The 25918-nt window shown below is 42.0% G+C and overlaps 1 protein-coding gene across 5 annotated transcripts in view; it reads left to right on the top strand.

Annotated features, from left to right (window-relative positions):
* The first annotated feature begins 273 nt into the window (after window positions 1-273).
* Window positions 274-25918, top strand: part of ADAMTS9 (ADAM metallopeptidase with thrombospondin type 1 motif 9) — a 158972-nt gene continuing 133327 nt past the window's right edge. For all 5 annotated transcript variants that reach the window (XM_037799815.1, XM_037799806.1, XM_037799799.1 and 2 more), the window contains exons 1-3: window positions 274-388; window positions 968-1368; window positions 7204-7366. In XM_037799815.1, coding sequence (XP_037655743.1) covers window positions 274-388; window positions 968-1368; window positions 7204-7366 — 679 coding nt within the window. The remainder of the gene's footprint in view (window positions 389-967; window positions 1369-7203; window positions 7367-25918) is intronic.

Genomic DNA, 25918 nt, shown 5'->3' with positions numbered 1-25918 from the left:
AGCCCCAGTCCTCCTGCTGCTGCTCCTCCGGCTCGTCCAGCGGCCCGAGCCGCTCAGCTCTCGGCAGGCGGCGGCGTTGCTCAGCCGAGCGCAGACGGGACTCTCGCGGCGAGACCTCAGCTATTCCTAAAGTCAAAAGTTGGCGGCGGGCGCCAGCCTCCGCGCGCTCTCCGCGGCTGCTGCCTGGTTTAGCCGCCGCGGCCGACGCGCTCGCCGCAACCAAGGAGAGGAGGGAGGGGGGTAGGGGTGGTGGGGGGAGGGGTGGGGAGCACCATGCAGTTTGTATCCTGGGCCACACTGCTAACGTTCCTGGTGCAGGACCTGGCCGAGATGGGGAGCCCAGACGCCGCGGCGGCCGTGCGCAAGGACAGGCTACACCCGAGGCAAGGTAATGAGGCTCCTGATCCAGAGACCCCTCTGCCTCGGTCTCCAACGCCCGGGTCTCCGCGCCCGGGCGGGGAACCCCGCAGCTGAGGCCTTTATCCTTTTCCTCGAAAGAATCATCGCCTGCTTTGCAGCTTCTCCCTTCTTTGGGTCATTCCCAGCCAATTCCTAGGGAACGAACTTAGTCACACACACACACACCCCTTGCTTTTAACCTAATTTTTCCCTTCCTCACCCCCACGCTCCACACCAGAATTACGTAGTAACTGGGAGGCACCAGACAGCGGCATGTTTTATTTTATTCAGGATATGTGTCAGGATGTGAAATTACCTCATGTATCTTGACTTGTTCATTGTCTGCCTCCGAATGGTATATCTTCAGCGCCTAGCACAGTTCCGGGCTGTTTCTGGCACATAGTAGGTGCTCAATAAATATCTGCCCACTGATTAGAGGCGAAGCGATTGATTTGAATAGGCAGAAAACGCTGGAAAATAAGTCAGGGCACCTTACCCCCCTTCGTTTTAAATTAAAACTTGTGGAAAACGGAATTATTGTTTCATGTGCCTATGCTTCTCTCTGCAGTGAAATTATTAGACACCCTGAGCGAATACGAAATCGCATCTCCCATCCGAGTGAACGCTCTCGGCGAACCCTTTCCCACGAACGTGCACTTCAAAAGAAGGCGACGGAGCATTAACTCTGCCTCTGACCCCTGGCCTGCCTTCGCCTCCAGCTCTTCCTCCTCTACCTCCTCCCAGGCGCATTACCGCCTCTCCGCCTTCGGCCAGCAGTTTCTATTTAATCTCACCGCCCATGCCGGATTTATCGCTCCACTGTTCACTGTCACCCTCCTCGGGGCGCCCGGGGTGAACCAGACCAAGTTTTATTCCGAGGAGGAAGCGGAACTCAAGCACTGTTTCTACAAAGGCCATGTCAATACCAAGTCCGAGCACACGGCGGTCATCAGCCTCTGCTCGGGAATGGTAAGTGGGCGCGCGCCTCCTCTCCGGCCCCTCCCCTCCCTCTTCGCCCTTCAGATGCATCCCCTTCTTGAAGACTTAATTGCTCTCTACTCTGGAGACCCTCTCCGTTTGGACATTAAATATCAGCGTGAAGCTCGTTTGCGTTTCTTGGCTTGGGTGGCTAGCCCTGTGCGAGCGTTCACACTCGGCGAGGAGCGCACATGTCCGCCCTCAAGGGGTTCTGGATGTTTCAGGTTCTCCAGAGTTCCCAATCGGCTCAGCTGCGCATTGCTCAACGCTGCGGGGCAGCCTGGAACTCGGCTTCCACATTCTGAGAAAGTTGTTGGAGTTGCCGTGCCTTACAGCAAACTTGGCCGCCGAGGAGCGGAGCGGGTGAGCTGGGAGCACCCGGCTCCTCATTGGCGCGTCTGGAGTTGGGGGTGTGGATTGAGATTCCCAGTCCCCGGGTACGGAGAGTCCTTTCAGTGTGTGGTGTTGGCGGCGGTGCGTAAGGCTAGAGTCCCCGCGTGCTCTGGGGGCTTTTCTTCAAGCGCCAGAAACCCTGAGGCTTAACAGGATTGACAGAGCTAGTCCCGTCTAGCGAACGCGAGGGCGGGCTGAGGGCTCTTACGGGCGGGGGGAAGGGCGGGGCCTGTCCCGGGCGTATTGAATAAAGGTGGAATCCGTGTGGGGGTGCGGCGCAGTTCGACTCTGCACCCTGCTGGCAGGGTGACCTCCAGAAGCAAAAATAGACGGAGGGAGACTGAAGAGGCTGCCTAGACTCGATTTAGATTCTCGTGGGGTTTCCTACCACCCATGGGAATTCCGGAGAACCTGCAGGGTGACTCTACGGCGCACCTTTCCCTGGTGAAGGAGGGCAAAAGGGCAGGGCGGCTACCTCCCGGCTCTGCTATGTAGGCACTTGGCAAGGGTTCTAAGCTGGTACTCTGACCCCCTGCTTGCCCAGGTTTCCCCCCACTTACCCTCCAATACGTTGGAAGACCCGCTGTAAGGTTCTGGCCTGAGTGAGGGTGGTCCTTGACTTTCCTAAGTGACATGCGTTTCTGCAACGCACGTATGGCGCAGAAACTTTACAGGGGCAGGCTCTCCCAGCGCACGGCGCTTACCCGCAGTGGGGTCCCGGACTCTGCGCCCCGGTGATGAGTTTACCCTCCCCTAAGCACCCATACTCCTCCCGACATTTTTTCCAAGTGGGGGCTTGGATGCTTACCCGGCGCGTAGCAATTCGTGGGTCTTCCGAGTTCCTCGCTTGGATGCTGTATCTGTCTCCGCAACAGAGAGGTCGGGGGGATGGGGCGAAGCAAGCCTCATGGCCGCGGGAGAGAGGGGTGTCTAGCCTGCTGGGATACGTGGAAGGGGGTAAACCCCATTACCCCCCAGCAAAGCCCTCGGTGTGGTGGCGCCCAGAGTGCGTTGTTGAAATTGTTTAGGGTGGGCGGCAGTTTGGCAAAGGCGGAAGGGATGCTGCGTTGAGTCATCGCTGCCCCAAGACAGGGTTAGAGCGCAGAAATTTCTTCTGTTCTTTGGACTGCTACTCCCGCAGTAACTTGGAGACTGAATCTGGTCCACCAGAGAGCCCCCAAGACAGTGACCCCCAATTCCAGGACCGTACGGGTAGGGCTACGTGTGTACGTCAAGTTTGTAAACAGTCTTTACTCCTCCTCCTTCTCCGCCTCCACATCCCGCTGAATCTGAGTGGCCCCAGCAGTTGTATAAATATTTTGCTGCGTAGGACCTTAATTTCTATTGGCGAGTTTTAGGTGGTAACGTGCACGTGGTCTAGTTGGCAACTGAGGGCTGAGGCTTCAGAAACAACTGCCTAGGCCGTCATAGCCCTATTTATATTGCGTTTAATTTGCAATCTGCTTCTTTTGGGATAAAGGTCCGGCATACATCTTAAAGTTATGATTGCTGGCTGTTTGTTTTCTCATCCATGAATGTAGCACCCAAACTCACGCTTCCTTGTCTTCCTGCTGGAATATATCTTTCCTCCCCAAACAATCCCTGACCATTTCCATAACAGCAGCATCACGAGTTTCCTAGTGCCCCACCCAGGAAATATTTCTAACAGGAAATCTTTCACTTTTAGGAGTGTGCCATGCCGGCCCTCACCCCACCAGTTATCTTGGTTCTGTGGATTCCATCTCAGATGTGTCACTCACCTCTTTATTTCTCAACAGCACATCCACCTGACTTATCTTTTCTCCTCAATCCATGCCACACACTGCTGACATACTAATGATGACGACGAACAAGATCACATCACTACCTTGTTCACATTGTTTACATAGCTCCCCATTTCCTAGTGAATAAATACAGACACCTTCATCTGACACTTAAGACCATTTATAACATATCCCCTCAGGCCACTCCCATCTTTCCTCCACAAATCCTGTATTTCAGGTAATCTGCTTTATACCCATGTTTTAGTTTTCCTCCTTGCTAAAGTAAATACCATGCAATGAGTAGGCTTAAATAATGGGACTTTATTGGCTCAGGATTTTAAGGCTAGGAGATGTCCAAATCAAGGCCTCATCAAGGCAATGCTTTCTTCCCGAAGACTGGCATTCTGTGTCTGGCTGCCAGCGATCCTTCTGGGCTCCTCTGTCATGTGACAATGCACATGGCAGCCTCTCCCGGCCTCTGCTTTCTCTCTAGGTTCCTTGACTTTCAGGTTCTGGTACTCCCTCTCTGGCTTTCTTTCTGTGTGTCTGAATTTCATTCGGCTTATAAAGGACTCCATTAATAGGATGAAGACCCATCCCGATTGAGTTGCACCACACCTTAACTGAAGGAGCCTCATCAAAGATCCTGCTTACAATGGGTTCATACCTCCATAAATGGATTAGGTTTCAGGCCATGTTTTTCAGTGGTACCTAGCCCCAAACCACTACAGCCTTTCCCTGAATTTCCCTCCCTTCCTAGTCTACACATTGACCTTGCACCTTTGGATTTACTCAGTCTTCACACCCAGCTTCAAATGTTCAAGCCATACCTTTTTTTTTTTTTTTAAATGCACATCCCACAAGGGCAGTTACTTTATTTGGTTCTCTGCTTAGGAAAATGTCTGTCACTTAGCACAGTTTCAATAACTGTTGAAGAAACAAGGAAAGAATGAATGGATGATTTGTCTCTGGCACCATATTATTCCTCACACTCTTTGATTCTTACCTTTCTTTTTTGAATTGTAACTTGGCATTTCTTCCTTAGGAGATCTTGCCCTAGTCCTTCAGGCTGATGAAATCCCTTCTATCCCCACCTTCACTGACACTTGTCTGTATCTCTGTTGTGAGGCATAGTATGTTTTCCTTTGTATACTTGTTCTTGTTTTACATGTTGTATCCCTTTCTTCTTGGCAGGCAGGGTCAACATCAATTCATTTCTCTCCCATACTGGAGCCTTGTATATTGTAGGTACATATGTTTGGACAAATGATCACCTTAACCAACTCTTAGACTAATTCTTGGACACAGCAGCTATTTTATGAAGCAAAATCAAAATTAAGTTTTGCATTATGTTGATACCATTTATGGAGTTCTTATGTGCCTGACACTGTAATATGTACTTTATATATGCATTATCTCATTCAAACCCTCATAACAACCTAGTGACGTGAGTATTTTGTGGTCCCCATTTTACGGAAGAGGCCACTGAGGCTTTGAGAATTTGAGACTTGCCTGATTTCTCACAGCTAATAAGTGGCACAGTTGGGATTGGAATCCAGTCTCTGTGATCCAAAGGCCAGAGGCTGAGTCAGTGCCCATCCAAGAACTTCTCAGCTCTTTTTTAAAAAGCCACTGAGCTAAAAGACAGGATACCTGTGTTCTGGAGTCAGCACTGGCAGTATCAAGGTGCTTCTGTGCCATTGAAGGGGAATTTTGGACAGGTCACCCAAAAGTCCTAGATCTTCACCAGATGAGGCCCTTTCCAGTATTTATGGCCTGTCTCTAATAGGTTTCATATGTTGCAGTGTGTTCTCTGCACCATGCTAACAGAAAATCAGATTTCGGTATTGAAAACAGGCAGAGGTGCCTGGGTGAAAATAAGTTTTCTAAATAGCTTCCTCTGGTGACTAAGTATTGCCTCTTAGGTCTGACCACTTCAGAGCTGGTATCTCCTTAAGCCAGTGGCTCATGAATCATGGAAGGAGGAGTTTTTTTAAAGTATAGATTCCAGACCCTCCCCCCTTGGAAAAACTAAATATGAGAGCATAGAGTGGTCCCCTCAAATCTGATTGAAACCAAACAGAACAATTTTCCCAGGCATTTCTGGCTCTCTGGGTTTGGGAACCTGTGCCTTAGCTTAGTGCATCTCAAACTTTATTGTGCATAAGAATACCCTGGGGAATTCATTAAAATTACTATTCCTGGGCCTTACCCCTGGGAGATTTTGATGCAGTAAATAGAACAGATGTGGAATAGAGCTCAATTATTTGGATTTCTAGCAAAACGATGCTGCCCCTGAATTCCAAGGACAGTCATTTCCGTTGTAACCAATGGAGGGAAGAAGGTCTCTGGTTTCTTTTCCCATGTGGGGAAAGGGATAGTAGAGAACAAGAGAAGAGCTTGATTTGTCCCCTTAAACACTGTCCCACTGGCAAGGAATGGGGAACTCTTCAGTGTTTTTGTAATGTTTGATTTGGGGTTGGTAATGGATGGTGGTGATGTAATTAATAGCATTGAGATGTGAATGTAATTAATAGCACTGAGATGTATATCTGAATAGTTAAAAGGGGAAATGTTAGGTTGTATATTTGGTAACAGAATAAAATTTTTTTAAAAAATCCATGAAACTGCACTACATAGTGAACCCTAAGTTGAACCATGGACTAAAATAGTACAATTATAAAATTAATAGTACAATTATAAAAGTGTGCTTTCATTGATTATAACATGTTCCACACCAATGCAAGGTGTTAATAATAGGGTGGGATATGGGAATCCTGAACTTTATGCAAAATTGTTCTGAAAACCCACAAAATTAAAGAATGAAAAAACGTAAAACAAACAAAAAAACTTATATGGTCGTGGGGAGGGGAGGAGAAAAAGTTACTGCAGTCAAAGTGCTTAGAATGATTGTAAAAGCCAATTATATACTTGTGGTTATAGGCAGGGGTAGGAGCAGGCTCTAGGATGCCTGCACACCATGCTCTCCTCACACGCTTTTTGTCAGCTAGACCCAGCCACTTTCCCCACAGTGAGACAAGCAACACTAAAGTCCACTAATGTGTGCAAGGCTCTTACTAGGTGCCAGGCACTTGGCATGACTTTATATTTAATCTGCACAATACCCTTTAACAGTAAGTATTTTTATCACCAGTTGAAAATGAGGAAGCTGAGGCTCAGGGAAGTTAAGGAACTTGCCCAAGGTGGAGAGCCAATCATGTGCCCACGTTGCAGGTGGCACCATCTCGAGTTCTTTGTGGTCAACATTTGCTCCCTGAATTGGAATCAATGAGAAGGCATCAGTGGACCAGCTTTCCCTCTGGAGCTCACACTGTCCCTAAGTCTTGGCTGTCTTAACACATAGAAATACTCTTTTTTCAACAGCCTGTAGGAGTTAACATGATTAGAACTTGAATGCCAAGGAAGTATTTCTTAGCGTTGGATTTGGATAGCAGGTGCAATCAACTAGAGTCAAATCAAGTGTAAGGTACTGCTATGACAGGAAGTGAAAATAAACCACTTTTCCACTTAGGCAAGCAGCATTTTCAGTCTAAGCAGCCCTCGTGGGAAAGGGTTTGGGTTAAGTGGTACCCTCTCTGCTTGGCAGTGTTCCACAGTTTTTTCCCTCCAAGTTATATTAAATCAACCTCTTATCTCTCTTTACTTGCAGCTGGGCACATTCCGTTCCCATGATGGGGATTATTTTATTGAACCACTTCTGTCCATTGATGAAGAAGAGGATGAAGAAGAACAGAAGAAACTCCACATTATTTATAGGCACAGCACCCCCCAGAGAGAGCCCTCAACAGGAAAGCATGCATGTGACACCTCAGGTATTTGCTTCTTGCCTAAGCAGAGATCCCAGCTCTGTGAGATGGGTTAATTGTCATGCTACAAAGATGTAGCCTTTTCATCTTCTACAAAGTGTTACCGTATTCATTTAATCTTCATGTGAGGTAGGTTGACACTCACTGTACAGAGGCTGTGACTTGTCCAGGGTTATATAGCTAAAAAATGACAAAGATAGGATTTGAGCTCAAAAAGCAGTGGTGCCAAGCCCACCATGGGCAGAGCTGCTTCTTTTGTTGAAGATGCTAATTTTTAGGATTAAACTTGTGTAATCTCTTGGGGTTGGTATAGAGGTATCTTCAATCAACAATTCCTTGTTTTCTGTTGGTGTTTTCTCTTCATTATGGATGTGTTGTTTTTTTTCTTTTAACCGTGTAAGCTTTTGAAAAAGTCTTACAAATGGAACTCACAGAAAGTTCTAAGCGTTTATTGGAATTTGTTAGCAGGTATTGGTTTAGCTAATGGTCTATGGCGTCAGGAAATGTAGGAATGGACCGTTGCATTGCATTCAGTTTTCAGTCAAATCCTTGTATGTCCACCACTAAATTTCCTTCCGTCTGGCCCGATGTTTGAGGCTTTATGCTGACATGTCTGGCCATTGTCCAGGAAATGTCATTCTGGGCACCTTAGAAAGCTTATATCTGTCTGTGTTTCTCAGTCTGCAGTCTTGCAGCAATGCTTCATGTCTTGAAGCTTCATTGTTTTCCACTTGGTGAAAGCTTATTAGAAATCGTCATTCAATTTAGTCCTATCTTTTAGGGTGTTTGCTAAACAGCTCCTTTAAAAAATTTATTTTGGACTTCCTGTTTGTAAAACGTTATTTCCTGTTCTTAATTTTGAAAATTGCCTCCAAAAATTAAAAGTTAAATAGCTTCTCGGGGTCTTTCTGACATCTCTAAATAAGACTACATTTGAAGACCAACAGGAGATTTCCTAAAGTGCTACCCAAAGGATCATTTCTATCATCTTACATCTGTATCAGATTATTCTCTGTGACAGAGTACAGTGTCCTATTCCCTCCTAGAATTACTTTTCTTTAATAATACATAACATCAACTGCTTATAACCTGGAAATAGCTGTCTCAGAGTGTAGCATCTTCCATCTTTTGGCTTTATCCCCTCTGGTTTTTTTGTTCTTACCCCCAGGGCTAGATGGAAGTATTCTGTTGATTAGACTTTATAAAGGGTCAGGGGGAAGGTGAGGGAGTCAGTTTGAGATGGTGGCATACTCAGAAATAAAAGTCCTAGCAGCTCACATGATGTAAAGACTGCTAGCCACCAGCAAGTTTTAATGGGCAAGACATTTTATCATGCTACTTTTGACCATGCTTGTAAGACTGTCAACCTTTACTTCTTGACTTCCCAAATCTGTATTAGCAAGTACAATTTTACACGTTTATAACGTATATATATAGCATGTGTGATTCTAGCTTCCTCCATTTTATAAATATGTCTTCAAAAGATATTCAGGTAATATTTTCACTGATGAATTAATTGAACAGTGGCACTTTGTGACATTCTTCTGTCCTGAAATAACTCTAAACCAACATTTTAAAAAACTAATGTTTCTTATAGTCTTATTTTCTACTGGCATTGTGTAAAGCACTTTACCAGTACTGCTTCATTTAATCATTACTGCAAATCTGTGAGGTGGGTACCATTCTTATTTCAATTGCTCATGATAAAGAAACTGAGGCTTACAGGGGTGAAGTAACTTGCCCATGATTTCACAGCTAGTCCACACTTCCAACCCATGTTTGTCTTTCTTATTCCATGACTTATTTTCTCTGTATAGGTGTGATGTGTGTGTATGTGTGTGTGCGTGCGTCCGCGCACATGAGAGAGAGAGGGAAAGGGAGAGGGGAAGGGAGGGTCTTAATATTGTCATTCAAAAAATTCTCAAGGCTCATTTTTAAAAATAAGTACCCAAGTCATTGGGCATATGACTTTCTGGGCTGGGGGACAAGTCATGGTCAAGTCTTGTTAAAACACAAGGAAGAGGGGATCTTTAAAAAGGTGAGGATTGAGGTCAGTGTAAAATGCCTTACTTTTTTGGAAAAGTTTATTTGGGTTCTAGTCATTATTGATATCAGGGACTTTAAGTACCACCGTCCAAGTCTCCAATGCCTTTTTGTTGTTGTTGTTGTTAGTTTTCTTTCTGCTTTTTGCTTGCCATTTACCAATATGGCTTGCCCTTCCTTCACCCCATGTGATGAATCAGGAGCCCAGCAGTTTTGATTGGCTCATCTAAAGGTTGCTGCTGGACTATGCCACTCTGGTTTCTCTCTTCCAGCTGCTTCTGCACCCCTTCTTTGAATTCAGATGCAGGAGGCTCAGAACAGTTGGAAAGAACTTTGGAATATGGCACAATTCGCCAGCAGCCATTAGAGGGATGGACCAGCAGGTCATGGAAACCTCTGCAACCAGGTAGCCTGTGCAAGGGAATGAAAGTAGATGGGGAGTGGGATAGTCCCTCTTTCTAGAGATGAATAGGGCTGCCTGTGAATGCCAATTCATCCAGCTTCAGTGATTTCTATCCCCAGAGCAGTGGTTAGTAACCAAGAATGAATTTTGAAAGTACTCTAGGAGTCTTATACAAATGCAGATCCTTGGAAAAAGAAAAAGAAAAAAGAAAAAAAAAAACAACAACTAAAACACTCCCAGGCAAATAGAAGAGAGCTAGAATCTGTGGTTTTATCAAGTGCTCCAAGTGATACATATTTTCGGCTAAATTTGGGAGTCTCTGCTGTAATTGGATTTAAGGCAACAGTCACTATTTGTCACTTGCTGTTTGCATTGTCCTGGAGTTGGCTTTCTATGGCAATGTTTTTTATGTCTCCTCTTTTCATAGTATGATAGAATATTTGAACTGGAGGAAACCTTAGTGGTCCCCTCTCATCCTCACTCTAATTCTGTACAGATGAAAAACTGAAATCATGGGATGTTATTACTTATGCCAGGAGTAACATCCTATCTATTCAACACCACCTCATCAGAATTTATGCTGGCCAAAGCATTGGAGAAGGCCCCTGGGGGCCCTCCAGTGTAATCTTCTAGTTGCTCGATTATGGGAGGCTGTACAGAGCAGGGCTCAATGGCTGTTACTCTGCCTCATACAGATGGAATATGTCTTGCTTATTTCTGATTCTTGATGTATGTCTGACTAATGTCCAGAGAAAGATTCTGAGATAACATATTAAAAAGTCATATGTAGGAAAGAGACTGTGACTTCATTTATTCATTCATGCATGCATTTATTCATTCAACCATCAAGTATTTATTGAGCAAATCCTCTTTGCTCTGAGAATAAAATCAGGAACCATCCTTGTTCTAGTTACTGGTGTGACCTCAAGCACATTTTAGAGCATAAAGTAAGAATAGCGTGTACCTTCCAAGGTTGTTGTCAAGACAAAATGAGCATGAAATTATGAAAACTCCCATGACAGTGTTTAGCAGATGGTAGACAATCATTGAAAGGTAGATTAAAAGGAAAAACAAAACAATTGAGATCATTAATTTAGAAAATGAAACACTGCAGTGAGGGAAGGGAAACTCAAAATGCCAAAACCCCAAGCTAATAGGGTTCCTGGAATTAAGCTTAGAGTTTCTTGGTAGCTAGGTCATAAAAGAAGGTCACTGCCAGCTAGTAAGTAGCTGGGCTGGGAGTCCTTTCTGTCCCCTTAGCTTTTCTCTGTACCTACTGTAGCATTTTAAAATTTTATTTCTCACATGTTTCTCTTGGCCTCATGGCTACCCTGCCTGCATCGTCTCTCTGCCACTATCCTTGGCTATGTCTCTGCATATACATTTTGGCCACTTTAGTGTATGTGAATTTATTTGTGTTTTCGTCCCATCTGTAAGTTTCTCAGGGTTTTGGTGGGGTGGGAGGCATCTTCTCCCATGGCAAGGCCTAGGGACTGCAGTGCCCTTTGCACAGTGGGTCCTCAGTGAAGCTCATTTAGCTGACTGCCTGATTGACTACCCCACTCACTAGGGGGCCGAATGGTGGGCTACGGGAGCCATTCGGTAGAGTTTGTTGCTTTTGTAAGCCACTTCCTGCGGATCCGTCATATTGCATTTCCAGATGAAACCCAAATTCTTCTCACAGACACTTTCTATTTGACCCTGAATTTTGTACGAGAAGAGCATTAAGCTGTTCTTTCAGTGAGATAGACATGCTTCCTGCTAGGTGAGGGAGAGAAACGCAGGGGAGAAGGCCAACAGAGGGCTGCTTTGTTTGTTTGGTCCTAGAAGACAGTGTTTTTCCTGTTAACTAAAATTCCTCCCTCATCCTCCCATCTCAGTGAGGCTAGCGATTTTTATTTGTTTCTTTAGTTTGAGAATTGTAAACTTGTTGACCTATCAGTGCCACTTCTAAGGAAATAATTGATCAATTATGCAAAGGTGTTTATGTAGGAAAACTCAGTGGAGTATTACTTATAGCAAAAGACTGAAACAATCTAGGTGCCCACCAGTAGGCGGCTAGATAAGCAAATTATGAGGCATGTATACATTGGATACCTATGGAGCCATTATAAAGAATGATATCAATTTTTGTTAACAAAATAATGGAAATATGTATTAAGTGAACAAGCAGGTGATGAGCTATTATGTATAATATGATCTCATTTTTTTAAGATGATGAAATGTGTGTGAGTGTGCATGTGTGGGTAAAGAAAAATCTAAAGCAATATGCATGGAAATATTAGCCAAGATTTCTGGTTGATAGGAACCTAGCCAGCCATTACATTTTTATTTGATATGCTTGTATTTTTTTAAATTTTTTGCCATGATTGTGTAAGAGCTTCATAATCAGAAAATGCAGTTAAAGAGGAAATGAGGGTAGTGGCATATACTTATTTTGTAGCCCCTTGCACTTGTCACAGGCAACTAACAGCCAAATGCTCACTGGATCTAGTCCCTTTAGGACTGGAGATTGACAGGCCTTTTTTGGCCACCCAATCCATTTTTTTTTTTCTTTTTAATGAGTCAGCCTCAATATACAGATAGATAAAAATCTTGCTTTCTAGCTGTTTCTTCGGGGAACCTGTGGGTGATCAAAGCTGAGACTTCCTCTCAACCCAGATGAATTGCCTCATGCCTGAAGCCTGTTGTTGGAGTGACCCTGGGATTACTACAGTTTATTCTCCATTAGGCACTGGGGACTCTATCCATCATGCCCATTAGGATGTAGGGCTGCTTCCTAGTTGGTCTCTCAAGGCTGTGATCATAATGGCTGCAAAATCCAAGATGGTAACTACAGCTATCATTTGTTTGTTTCTTGTTATGTACATGGATCACTGTGCTGAGCACATTACATACATTGTCACATGTAATCCATTCACCAACACAATGGGGTTAAGTATTATTATCCCTGTTTTACAGTTGAGAAAATTATAGCTCAGAGAGGCTGAGCAGCTTGTCCAAAGCCACACATCTAGTAGAGATGCCTGAGACTTGAACCATATCTGACTCCAGTGTGCTACACTGTGGGCTAAACTGCATTGAAAATACAAATGAAAGCTGCCTTCCAAAGAACTCTTTTTACTTAAGTTTTCAGAGCATCCACTTTGATTCCCATCTAATTTTGTATCCTTAAATGAGACTAATAATGGCTGACATTTGTTGAGCACGTATCTTGTGGCAGACACTGTTCCAAGAGTAATACATAGGTTGTTCTATTTTATTCCTTTCCTTAGCCTCCCTTTTGCACAGGGGAAGACTAAGGCACAGATACATCCATAAAGTTGACTTGCCCAAGGTCGCAAAGTTCTTACACTTACTTTTTGTCACAATCCCTTTGCTTTCATCTAGCTAGAGGATTTCTTGGTCTATCCCTTTCTTGATTTTAATAATGCCTGCCTGGAATTTGATTTGATTTTAGGAGAGCATCCTGGTGCCCCAAATTCCCACCATGATGCTTTCTTTTTAAACGAAAGCTTTGTATCTCCAGCAGATCTCGGTTTTCCCTTAGTGAGTTAAGCTGTTATACATTAACCTCCCAGATCCCATTAATAATTTAGCATAGATTAGCTAATTAGATTAGCTGCCCTGAGAGTTGGACCCAAATGGAGTGAGAGACAGCACTGCGGAGCCTAGCTCTGAGGACTTTAAGGAAACAAGCCTGGGACAGCTTGAGGATTCCAGGCAGGGACAGACGCTTCACTGACTTCACAGTCAAGCCTGAGCCCCGAGCAGGTCAGTGGTTGTTGACTGACTGACGGGAGGAGCTGCCCTGGCCTCTTCCCATCAGCCTTTCAGCCTTGTGAAGAAAAGAAAAAGCAACATTTAAGAAGTCCTTACCACATGCTGTCCATGTGTAAGCACTTTCTATGGATTATTTCATTTCTCCTCAACAGCTCCCTGGGAAAAAACTTATTACTCCCATTTTACAAATGAGAAAACTGATCTTAGAGACATAAATGAACCTGTCCACAGCATGTTGGGGAGATGGCTGGCATTCCAAACTAGAACTTATTCTGAATTTTTGAAGATATGGTTTCCCGCATTTGGGGGTTTATCTTTTGAGTTAATTTTCTTTCATTTCCCCCTTTTAGTTTCTCATCTTAATCATCTTGATCAGGCTTTATACCATATTTTTTTTTAATTTTTTTTTTTGTGGAATATAACATATACATAAAAGTGATAATTTTCAAAGTGCGATTTAATAAGTAGTTAGAAAGCAAATTTTAAAGGATGTTATGGGTTACAGTTCCACAGTTTTACTTATTTCCTTATTGTGTAATATAACATGTATACAGAAAGGTGATAACTTTCAACATACAATTTAATGAATAGCTATAGAGCAAATTTCAAAGGATATTATGGGTTACAGTTCTACAATTTCAGTTATTTCCTTATTGTGAAATATGACGTATTTGCAGAAAGGTGATAACTTTCACGGTATGATTTAACATATAGTTATACAGGAAATTTCAAAGAATGTTATGGGTTACAGTTCCATAGTTTCAGTTATTTCCTTATCGTGAAATATAACATATATCCAGAAGGGTGCTAACTTTCAAAGTACAATTTAACAAGTTGCTATAGAGCAAATTTCAAAGAATGTCATAGGTTACATTTCTACCATTTCAGTTCTTACCTTCTAGCTATTCTTATACCTGGAAAAAAATTAGGTAAAGATTCAGTATTCATAATCTTTTGTTAAATTCTGCTTTCCTGTTGCTACCCTTTCCTCTGGTTTAATCACTTTCCTGATCTTCAGGGATGTCTAGGCAGTGACCACCCTAATTTGTTCATGTTGAAAGGGATGTCGACATAATGGGAGAGGGGGACACATCTGGTTGATATTCTTGAAGAGGCTATTGCCTCTGGGGTTTGGGGACTTATCTGGCATGGGAAAACTCTGGAGGATTTAAGTTTCTGAAAAATAAACTTATTGAGTGAAACTTTTATAGAATCTCAGATAGAGACCAGAGTATTCTTTAAGGTTTTTGGGAGTGCTCTTGATTTGGGCTTGTCACACTGTGGCCATCTGGCATATCTAGCTGAAGTTTGCATAGGCATAACCTCCAGGACAGCCTCTCAACTCTATTTGAAATGTCTCAGCCACTGAAACCTTATTTTGTTACCTTTGTTTTCTCCCTTTTGGTCAAAAAGGCATTCTCAATCCCTCAATGCCAGAGTCAGGCTCATTCCTGGGATCTGTGTCCCATGTCACCAGGGAGACTCACTCACCTGGGAGTTCTGTCCCATGTCGGGGGGAGGTGATAAATTTATTTTCAGTTAGGCCTAGAGAGAGAAAGGCCACATCTGAGCAACAAAAGAGGTCTCTGGAGGTGACTCCTAGGCATAATTATAGGTGGGCTTAGCCTCCCCTTTACAGCCATAAGTTTCACAAGAGCAAGCCTCGAGATTGAGGACTTGACTTATTAAGTAGGGGGTGTTCCTACTTTCACATAACATGTGTTCTGTCCAAGACAGACAATCAGTGTCTCACATTAGTCACTTAGTTGTACAATCATCATCACTGTCCATTTTAAACAATTCTCATAACCCAAAATACCCCAAAACTCTTACCAGCCCTTAATTATTTATCTCTGGTACTTGTATGGTACTAGTAAGTGTACTGTATGTTTTTTAAAAATTTCAATGACTATATGTTTAACAAATGTGGATATAAGCAGCAATTTAGTCCCTGTTGTTTTTGTTTGTTTTTACTTTTCATCTTGCTTTTATTGTGAACATCTTCAAACATACATAAAAGGAGAGGCAATAGTAAAACAAACCTCCAAGAATACATCATCATTTGACAATTACTAAAATTTTTGGCCATTTGCTTCTCATTTTTCTTTTTGCAAGAGTGTTTTAAAGCAAATCCAGGGAATCTTGACATTTCATTTATAAATACTTCAATTACACATCTCTGAAAGATAAGGACGTCTTTTATAAGTGTAATGTCATTTATCATGGTGAACAAAATTAACAAGAATTCCTCTGTATCACCTAAGAAGTTCCTACCTTGTTTCCCTAATTGTCTCCCAAATGCCTTTTTATTGTCTGTTTATTTAGATCCTGATCCAAACAAGAGCCACACTTTGGAATTGGGTGTTATATCTCTTAAATAATATTTCACTTTGTTGTTGACATTGCTAAAATTGCTGTTTTTGTTCTAATTTTAGTTTTGGTCCACTTGACCCTTTTTTTTCCCTTTCCACTTCCTTCACTCTTTGCTTCATCCTTTTCATCATAAGGTAAGTCTGCAGTTGCAATGATTTGAACCAGCTTCTGAAAGAGCAGGGCCAGCCCCCAAACCCAGAGTGGGCACCAAGAATAAAGGCAACCAGAAATTGAACCACTTTTCAGGGTGATTGAGTTGAGCACAAAAGGCAGTGTGGTCAGGTTATTTTTTGACCCTTTATCTGAAGTACCTTGATAGCCCTCAGGCATTTTTTTTTTTCCTGCCAGTGGAAAGGGCCTCAGTTTATAGTATTTACTTGGACTACCTTTTCTACCCTGCAAGGCTTTCACTCATCAGTGTTTTGAAGTCTAGAAGAGCCAGTTTGCAGTTGGGAATGTAAAGTGGCAAGTTAGGCTTGGACCCGAAATTAGAGTTAGTTTATGTATAAAATACTTTCCTGCCCCTTCCCTCTAACCTCTTGATAAGCTTCTGGATGCAGAGACAGCCGGAAGTGCCACTGCTTCACGGCTTCAGCCTCAGCTCAGGACCTTTCCTACACTGCTGCTCATCAAAACTTAGAAGCTCATATTGCTTTGCTTCCGAAACCCACTCTCTGCTGAGGGAAGAGGGTGATGCTACTAATTGCTCATTTGTTCATCTTTCCAGTAAACCCCTGAAACCAGTTAAAATGCATGTCCCTTTAGAAAGGAGGTAAGAAGTGGGAGAGGGCCGGGGTCAGATGTTAAAACTGACAGAGGCAGAATGTATTTGGGCTTCATCTGATGCCATATCAGACCCTTCACTTGAGCGGGCTGGTTTTTTGAGAGAATAAGCCTACTCTAATATAAAGTGCTTTGTTATCATGCAACTGAGGTTTAAAATTTCAAACTCGATTCAACAAAGTAATGTTTGCTGTGGTAATCAGATCATTACAGTCATTGTTGTGGCATTTATGGGTGGTTGAAGTCTGTTTACACCTGGCCCAGACTTTTGCATGGACATTCTGTGTGAATGAAAACCGTTAATAAATGTAAAGTATTTTGAATATTTTAAAAAGGAGCATGAATAAATGGAAGATACTATGATTTGTGAATATGTGGATTTGAGAAGGAACAAAATGAAATGAAGGGCAAATGTTGGCAAAACGTTGCCTTTTTCACTGATCCCTATTTCATATGAAAATTAGAATTAGAATGGGATTTTGAAAATATAGTTGGCCTGCAGGGTGTGAAAAAAATTCAAGTTGCTGTGATTGGAATTTCTCTGCTAAGATTTTATTTTATTGTAAATCTTTTGATTTTTCCAATAATATTTTTTAATGTTTTCTTGCCATTGTTTCTATTAGGGTGTAATTTACACAAACTAATATTCATCCTTTTTAGTGTACAATTCTACAAGTTTTGGCAAATGCACACATTCGTGCCACCATCATGACAATTAAGATATAAAACAATTTCCAGTGCTCCTTTGTAACCAGCCTCTCTCCACTCTCCCTATCTAGTAACAATTGATCTCTTTTTCTGTACCTATAGTTTGGCCTTTTGCAGAATCTCATATAAATCTCACACTAAGCTATTCATCTGTGTTGTTGCCATTTTATCACTGAGTAGTACTCCATTGAACGAATATACTACAATTGGTTTGTGGGACATTTGAATTGTTTCCAGTTTTGGACAGTCACAAATAAAGCTACTGTAAATATTTGCATGCAGATTTGTATGTGAACATTAGTTTTTACTTGGGTAAATATCTAGGAATGGAGTTACTGAGTTATATGGTAAGTGAATATTTACATTTATAAGAAGCGATCAATCTATTTTTCACAGTGACTGTACCATTTTAAAGTCTCACCAGGAGGATATGAAAGTTCCTATTTCTCTGTATCCTCATCAGCACTTGGTTGTGTTATGTTTTGTTAGTTTGCTTTTTGTGGGACTTTTGGTTTTTAATTTTAGTCATTCTAGTAGGTATGTAGTAGTATCTCATTGTGGTTTTAATTTGCATTTCCTTAATGACTAATAACACTGAGCATTTTTTCTTGTGCTTATTTGCCATCCATGCATCTTCTTTAGTAGAGTGCCTCTTCAGATATTTTGCCCATTTAAAAAATTGTGATGTTTGTTTTCTTATTTTTGAATTTGAGAGTCTTTAATATATTCTAAAGAGAAGACCTTTGTCAGATATATAATGTGCAAATATTTTCTCCCAATCTGTAGCTTGTATTTTATTCTCTTAATTTGCATACACTTGGCTGCATACATGGCTTTCTTACTGTATTGTGAATACTTCACACAACATTGGTTTCATGGGACCATACAGCAGGAAAGCATAGTAGAGAGTACAGCGTAGAGTTTTTTGGCCAAGCCACAGAGAGGTGGAATGGGAACAGTTTACTTAGGACTTTTCGTCTGAAGCCATTGCCTATGCCAACAGAAAAGGCATGTTGTTGTTTTTCTTTCTAATTGGTATCCAGAAACTCAACTTTCACAGTCAAGCCAATGTGCCTTACAATGGAAATGTGTTCTGGCCGATGGGTGAACAGCTGCGAAGGCGCCCCTGCATACCTGAAAATGCAGCTATGTTGTCTTGGGCATGCGTGTTCACAGGAGAGAGACGGGGAGGGCCAGAGGGAAAGTGAAACAAAGACAACAATAAAAGAATTTAGTAATGCCAGGTGCAGCCCTGTCAGGGCACATGCTCTGGGGTGAACATGGGGTGGGTGACATGACCTGTTATTCCCAAAACTCCCGTTCGGTGCTTTGGGGGCAATTTAAGGTCTTCCAAAGGCAATTTTGATTATACATGATTTTTTTCTGTCAAGCCAACTTTCTGATCGTCACATTTGATGCTGTTCCATTATAACAAATCAGATTAGAGAGAATAGAAGTGGTTCTTAGAAAATATTGTCTAACAGGTTCAGAATAAAATCTACCCAATGTGTAATGGAGAGGCGTACATTGTATCGTCTCAATATTATGTAACATCAGCCAACATCAGTTCTCTTTATTGGCCTCTCTTTTGGTGTTATTTTGTCTTCTCCTCCTACCCACTCCAGTACCTGCGGGCTGTTTGCTTATTTTTCTGCTGTGTTTTGCCCCTTTGAATTTCAGGACTTCATTTTTTAATAATTATTCGCATGACTCAGTGCAGTTTGGGGAGTGCCATTGGATTTATTTTAGATGTAAGAATAATTAAGGATAAACTAGTGATTGTTCAGGAAGTTGCCTCAAGGCTATAGAGAAAGATACTAAGTTTTTTATTCATTTAGGGGACTAAGTTGTCACAGCAAGAATGGAATATACAGCACCAAAATATGAGTTAAAAATAAATAAAAGAGGTCCTCATAGCTGGGTCTCGGTGCTGGAGGTAGGTGGCCTGTGGCTGAGGAATGTTCCCAGGGAAGTCCACCAGTGACCAGAGAATAGCATGCTCCTGGACCACTCACTTGGTGGTCATTGGAACATGGGCATGGGGACGAAGAAGGGTTTCTGTTGCTGGCCCTGATGCATAAGCCAGTCCTTCGCTGCCTGTAAACTGGGAAACCTCTATCAGAGGAATGTGGGAGATCTGCAAGGGCTCCAGCCCAACTACTCTTACATCTCTGATATGGGAGTGATACCTAGACCCATCACAGGCTTCATGTTCAGCTTCTGGGCCACCCACAAGCTGCAATGAAACGTCAGATAGCAGGCGAGGCCACCAGCAGCAAGCCCAGGAGCCACTCATTCCAGCAGCCTTAAAACAGTGCTCATCTTCAGTAATAGTAGTCACCACAGCTAATATCTCTAGAGTGCTTACTGTGTACAAGTACTGTGTCAGCCGTTTATGTATATTAAGTAAGTCACCTAATCCTTCCATCTACCTTATTAGGGAGGAACTGTTATTATTTCACAATTGAGGAAAATGAGACACAGAGAGGTTAAGTAACTTGCATAAGGGCACACAGTTTGAATGTGGGAAAGCTAGGATTTGAACACAAGTTTCTCTGACATCTGAGCCCAAGTTCTTATCTACCACATCACACTACTTTCTGAATTCACTCATCAAATGCCTAATACCTAGAATGTACAGTCATATGCTGTAGCTAATGGGCTCATGTGGCTACCGAGCCCTAGAAATGTGGCTAGTGCCAGATGTTGATAATATTTTGGATAGATTGGATTAAATAAGACATGTTATCAAAATTAATTCCGCTTGTTTCTTTATACCTTTCTTAAAATCCCACACATAGTTCTCATTTTAATTGTACTGGAGAGTGCTGACCATGTAGCAAAGGGGCCTCAGAAGAGGCCATCGGAAGCATGCAGCAGACAAGTGCTGTGTGGCAGGAATGCCAGCTCCCCTTACTGCTAAGAGATGGAATGAGTCAAAGACAACATTTCCTGAAGAGTCTTTTGCAGGATATTAATAGCAAAAATAAACAGGGGCTTAGTAAAATACAGGCCAGGGTATGTTCATCTTTTGATGTTACTTTAAATAGATATGCTTTACATATTTTCTGGAGTTGTAAGTGTCCCTCAGTTTCCTTTTTGTGAAAATGGAGATAATAGTTGCTACCATATGGCTGTGCTGTGAGTTATAACCTGAGTTAAAGTGCATAGTAGCATGCTTGGCACATACATAAGCACCCAACAAATGTTAGCCAGTATTAGGATGACGGAGGATGTTGTTATTGTGTTTGGTTGAAGGAGCAAGCCAAGCCCCAGCTTGCATGCCCGAGTCAGCTCATTTAACTCCGCAGTTATCTGTCTGCACCCTTGCCCGTCTCCCACCCCCCACCCCTACCCCTTAAGCACCAAGAACCTCTTCGGATGTTTTCTTCCAATGGTATATCCTGCTCTCCTTCTCGTATAGTTATTTCTAGGGATGTTTCAAGCCCCTTCACTTATCCTTAACCTGGCAAAGATCCCCTAAATTTGGCAATTACATGGTTAAACAAATTTAAGCAGGTCTCTTAACTACAGACTTCTCCAAGTGCCTTTAAAATGCTAATGTGCCTAGAGAAAGTCCTGAATGTCAATGCCCTATAAAGCATTTATGCAAACCTACTTGATTTGTTGTTGGAAATATCTTATGGGAATAATGTTCTGTAAACCACTCTTGGAGAACCTTTGTTTATGTTGTTCATCAGGGTTCAAGGTTGCCAAAAAGGGTTCTTAGTAAATGTCTCTACAGCTGCTGCCTCTTGCATCCATTTATATCACCAGACTAGGAACATCACCTTTTTTTTTTTTTTTTAAACAGTAAGACCCAGTTTGTCCACAGAGATGGGTTTGGGAATATAATCCTAGCAAGTGGCCAGAGTCTACTGTTGTTTTTAAAGCTGGGAATTGAGGACCCTTTAAAATAAATAATTGAACCTTGGTGAACTTTCAGGGCATGATACACACAGAACAATCCCCCATACTCCTTCCCCACCCAGTTTTTGTATCATTCTTTATTTTGGAACATTCACTGGTTTTATGGTTGTTTTGAATTTTTGGTTTATCTATTTTGGCACATTGTCCTTGTTTATCCCTCTTCCTCTGATCCCAGTCGACTTTGTTTCTCTTGTTAACACTACTGAGTCCCTGTCTGAGTCTTCATTAAGTAGCTGTCTGAATATTCTCAATTAGTGCACAGTTTAGATCTGACTAAAATAAAGAGGGCCAGAAAACTGCAGGGCTTCCACTTTTTGCTCTATGTAGGTTCTCAGCTACTGGAAGCAGTTGGAGGTGGACGTGTTCGCTGCATTTACATCTAATTACATCCCAGACTATGTCTTCTCCGTATCTCTCAGCCTGTGTTGTTAATCTAGACTGGAAGTTCACTGGGGCAGGAACTAAGGCCTGCCTTTTATTCCTTCACTTCCTCCCTCCTTCCCTCCCTCCCTCCCTCTTTTCCTTCCCTCCTTCCTTCTTCCCTCCCTCCCTCCTTCCCTCATTTCTTTCTTCCTTCCACAGATCTTTATTTAGTGTGCACAATATACCAGGCATTGTTCTGGGCATAGGTGAACAAACCTGTGGGGATCACAAAGAAAGAAGGTGATGCCACAGTATAACTGGGGTGCGGTACTTCAAACTGGTTCCCAAGGAGGTTTGTCTGAGGTGGTTATGCTAGACCCGAAGGATGAGATGTCTCATTGCTCCCAGCTCAGTGTCTGACACTTAGTGGGTGCTCAATAAAAATGGCAATAAAGAATGAATGCATGAATTTGTAAGAGGATTGCTTCTTAAGAAATCATCCAGTCCAGTCATCATAATAATAGCTACTATGATTGAGCTGCTCCTCCATGCTCAGTAGAGTGCTGGGCTCAGTACTGCAACAACAGTTCATTTAGTCTCCACTTTATACCTCCATGAGGTAAATACTCCTATTTCCTCTTTAAGAATGAGGAGGTGGAAGTTCCTGTGGTTCAGTAACTTGTCCACAGCTGGTACAGGCTATAATGGGGATTTGACTCTAAACTATTAGGCCATGCTCCCAGTAAGGATGCTCTTTGGCAATTTCAGCTTGATATGTAATAAATGCATTCCTGTTATGTTGAAGTGATCCTTGGATAATTAAGATTTTGAAAGGAAAAGTGTGGGGAAAGTAGTCATTGAATACAGAGCCATATGGTAGGGCAGTTCTCAAACAGTAGTCTTCAGAATCACCTGTAGGGCTTGTTAAAAATACAGATCTCTAGGGTTTCCGATTCACAAGTTCTTGGCTGGAACCTGAGGATCTGATTTTCCAACAAGTTCCCAGATACACTTTAAGGACCACTGTCCTATAGCAATTCAGTTCATTCATTCATTTAGCTATCCATTATTATCTATTGCTATCTCATTATCATCTACTATCTATCTACCATCTACCTATCAGCTGTTATTTTGCCGCCTTTTCAGGCTGAGAAAGGTGCCATTCAGTGCTGGTGGGAGGGATGGGGGAGGAAGGAAGATCTGTTGGTGGCCTTCAGCTTCCCAAGCTCCTTCCATTTAGCAAACTGTGATGATGATGATGCTTGTACTGTTTAGCCGATTTTCCACCCCTAGCAGATAGAAAACCCTACCAGCGAACATGACATCTTAGGGTCAAGGTTAAGCCATGCTAGGAAATAGAGAATGTTTTTTTCCCCCAATTCTGTGATTAGTTGGAGATATGCTCAGGTTCTCTCTTTCATGTGAAAAAGGAAAATAAAATGGATCTTGGGGAAGATTAGAAAGTGTCGTTTGGATACAAAGTGTCTGAAAGCAGGAGCTTTGGGGTCTATTCCCTGTTTTGCTACTTACTAGCTGTGGGGTCTTCAACAGGCTATGCAACCTCTCAGGGCCTCAGTCTCTTCATCTGTAATGTGGGGATAACAGTGGCCCTGGCCTCAAAGGGTTGATCCAGTGAGATCAAGCCCACTATGCATTTAACACTGGGCCTGGCACACGGGTGCTCAGTAGTAGTTGCTTTTGTATATTAAAAACCAGTTTTTAATAAAGTAATTAATTTAAAATGCATTCATATAAAACCCAGATTTATTTTATAAAATCACATACAGACAAAATGATAACCATCAAGACTGTAGAACAACTAACTCCTGTGTCCATGGAGGGGGGTGAGAGGGAGAGGGGAGATAAAAGGAAATGTTTTTTCAATAATTATGTAAAGCAAAGCAAGAGAGGGTGAAGATTCCTTCTAAAATAGATTGTTCTGTTGGAGAAACTCTAATGCCAATATACTAATTTATAAAGAGGGGATATATTGTAGACTACTAGTAAAACAACAATAGCTGATAATTATTATCATGTTAAATATTTCATGAATCCTTCCTGTGTGCCAGGCAGTGTGCTAAGGGCATTTTATGTATCATCACTTTTAATCCTCCCAGTAACTCCTCGAGGTGTGCGTTGTTTTATCTTAATTTTACAGGTGAGGAAACTGAGGCTTTGAGATGGTAAGTATCCCCAGAAGGGGCAGTTTAGGGTGGTGGTAGAACAAAAATGCAAACCAGGGTTGGGCCAATTCCTGAATCCAGTGGGATCCACTAAGGATTCCTGCTTGGCTCTCCTCGGGGTCAGCTCCCGTGGAGCAGAAGAGGAACTTCCTTCAAGCCTTGCTCTTAACTCCTTCCTTTGGGCCTGTGTTGTGATTCCTCTGCCCACTGAGACCACGAGGTCACAAGGTGGTTCAGTGCCTTAAGGAAATTCAGTTAAATTGTGATAAACCTTATGAAAATAGAGAGCAATAATTAACTTCCCAGCTGTTAATGTTAACATTCATCCAAATCTCCTCAGCCCAAGCCCAGTAGGTGTGAAATACTTGGATTAGTACAGCTGAATAACAAGGCCTGTTTGTTTTTGTTTTTTTTTAATAATTCCAGTTATTTAATAATATAATGAGCATTTTATTGCATTGCATTGTGAAGTGAAGCTCATTTAAAATAGTTTTACTGATAGATAAGCAAATGTTGTTAAAGGTTTTGGCTGTGATATCTTTTAATAATGATATCAGCTTAAATTTTTATTGTACTTTCTTTTTAAGGATTGGGCCCAACTCTTATTCTTGTTTTGTTGTTGTCATTGTTGTTTATTTCATCTCACCTAGCCCAGTATTTAGCACAAAACAGAAACTTAAGAAGTGATTGTTAAAGTCAATGTATAGTTTACAAGGAGTTTTGTATATATGCTTTCTTGTTTAAGTCTCACATAGCCTTAAGACGGAAGCAGGTATTTATATGCCCGTTTAATAGATAGCAAAACTGAAGCTCAAAGAAATGACTCAGAAAAGATCCTTCGATGGTTAAGTGGCAGATTGAAGGCCAGGCTTTAGAATGTCCAGCTTTGTAGTTACCACTCTTTTCACAATATCCTAAGATTGGGTTTCAGACACAAGATCAGGCACACTGTTTGCCCTATTTACTAGTATAAAGAGCTTATGTTTTTGAAATAGTTATTGTAAGCCAGGGAATTGTTTTTAATATCAGTCACTCTCCCTTAAATGGTTCCTTTCAGTTCTAACTTACTTTTTTGTGACTTTATGACTGGTAAAGATAGTAAAATAATAATAATAGTAAGCACCACCACTACCACAATATTTATTGGTTCCTTTCTATGTGCTAGGTCTTGTGCTAGCACTTCACGTGCTTGATCGCCAATTATTCCTCAAATAGGCACTGCTCTGACCTCAGCTTTATATGTGGGAAAACAGTGAGCCCAAGTTGTTTGATTGCCCAATGTCGGATGGGACCTGAATCAGATCTTGCTTGCTTCAAAGCCCAAGCTCTTAGAACACTGGCTATTTGTAGTGGTGTAAGCATCACCATGTCACCTTTGTAGTCATTAAGACCAAAACACTTGTAAAAGCCAACATATGCTTGGTTCTTAGAATAAAATGTTAAGACTGTAGTGCCTGTGAGGTGTCCTTAGGAAGCATGCACCACCAGTTAGAGCTTTCTAACATGCCTAAGTGTGTTTACAGGCCCATGTGCAGATTCAAATTGTAAAATTTGCATTCTCTGAATGCAAACGTGCATTTTATCTTGGAGATATCAACATGGTATTTTAGGATTGGAACTAGGCCAGGTTGCTCATAAGCTATTTAATCAAGTAAAGATGATTTATTTTTGAGAAATTCGAAAGGAGAACCACGAGAAAAACTGCTTCCTATTTCTGCATGCCATATCTGAACTTTAAGAGAAGCAAGAAAATGGTGTCACCACTTTGGAAACAGTTTGGCAGTTCTTCAAAATGTTAAATACAGAATTACAATATGACCCAGCAGTTCTACTCCTAGGTATATAATCAAGAGAAATGAAAACATATGTCCCCACAAAACCTTGTACATGAATGTACCTTATCAGCATTACTCATAAGAGCCCCAAAGTAGAAATAACCCTGATGTCTATCAGCTGATAAATGGACAAACAAAATGTGGTGTACCCATA

This window comes from Choloepus didactylus, chromosome 1, assembly GCF_015220235.1.
Source record: "Choloepus didactylus isolate mChoDid1 chromosome 1, mChoDid1.pri, whole genome shotgun sequence".
In the NCBI taxonomy this organism is placed as follows: domain Eukaryota; kingdom Metazoa; phylum Chordata; class Mammalia; order Pilosa; family Megalonychidae; genus Choloepus; species Choloepus didactylus.
Note: the sequence above shows the minus strand (reverse complement) of the source record. Positions and strands in the feature narration are given on the sequence as shown.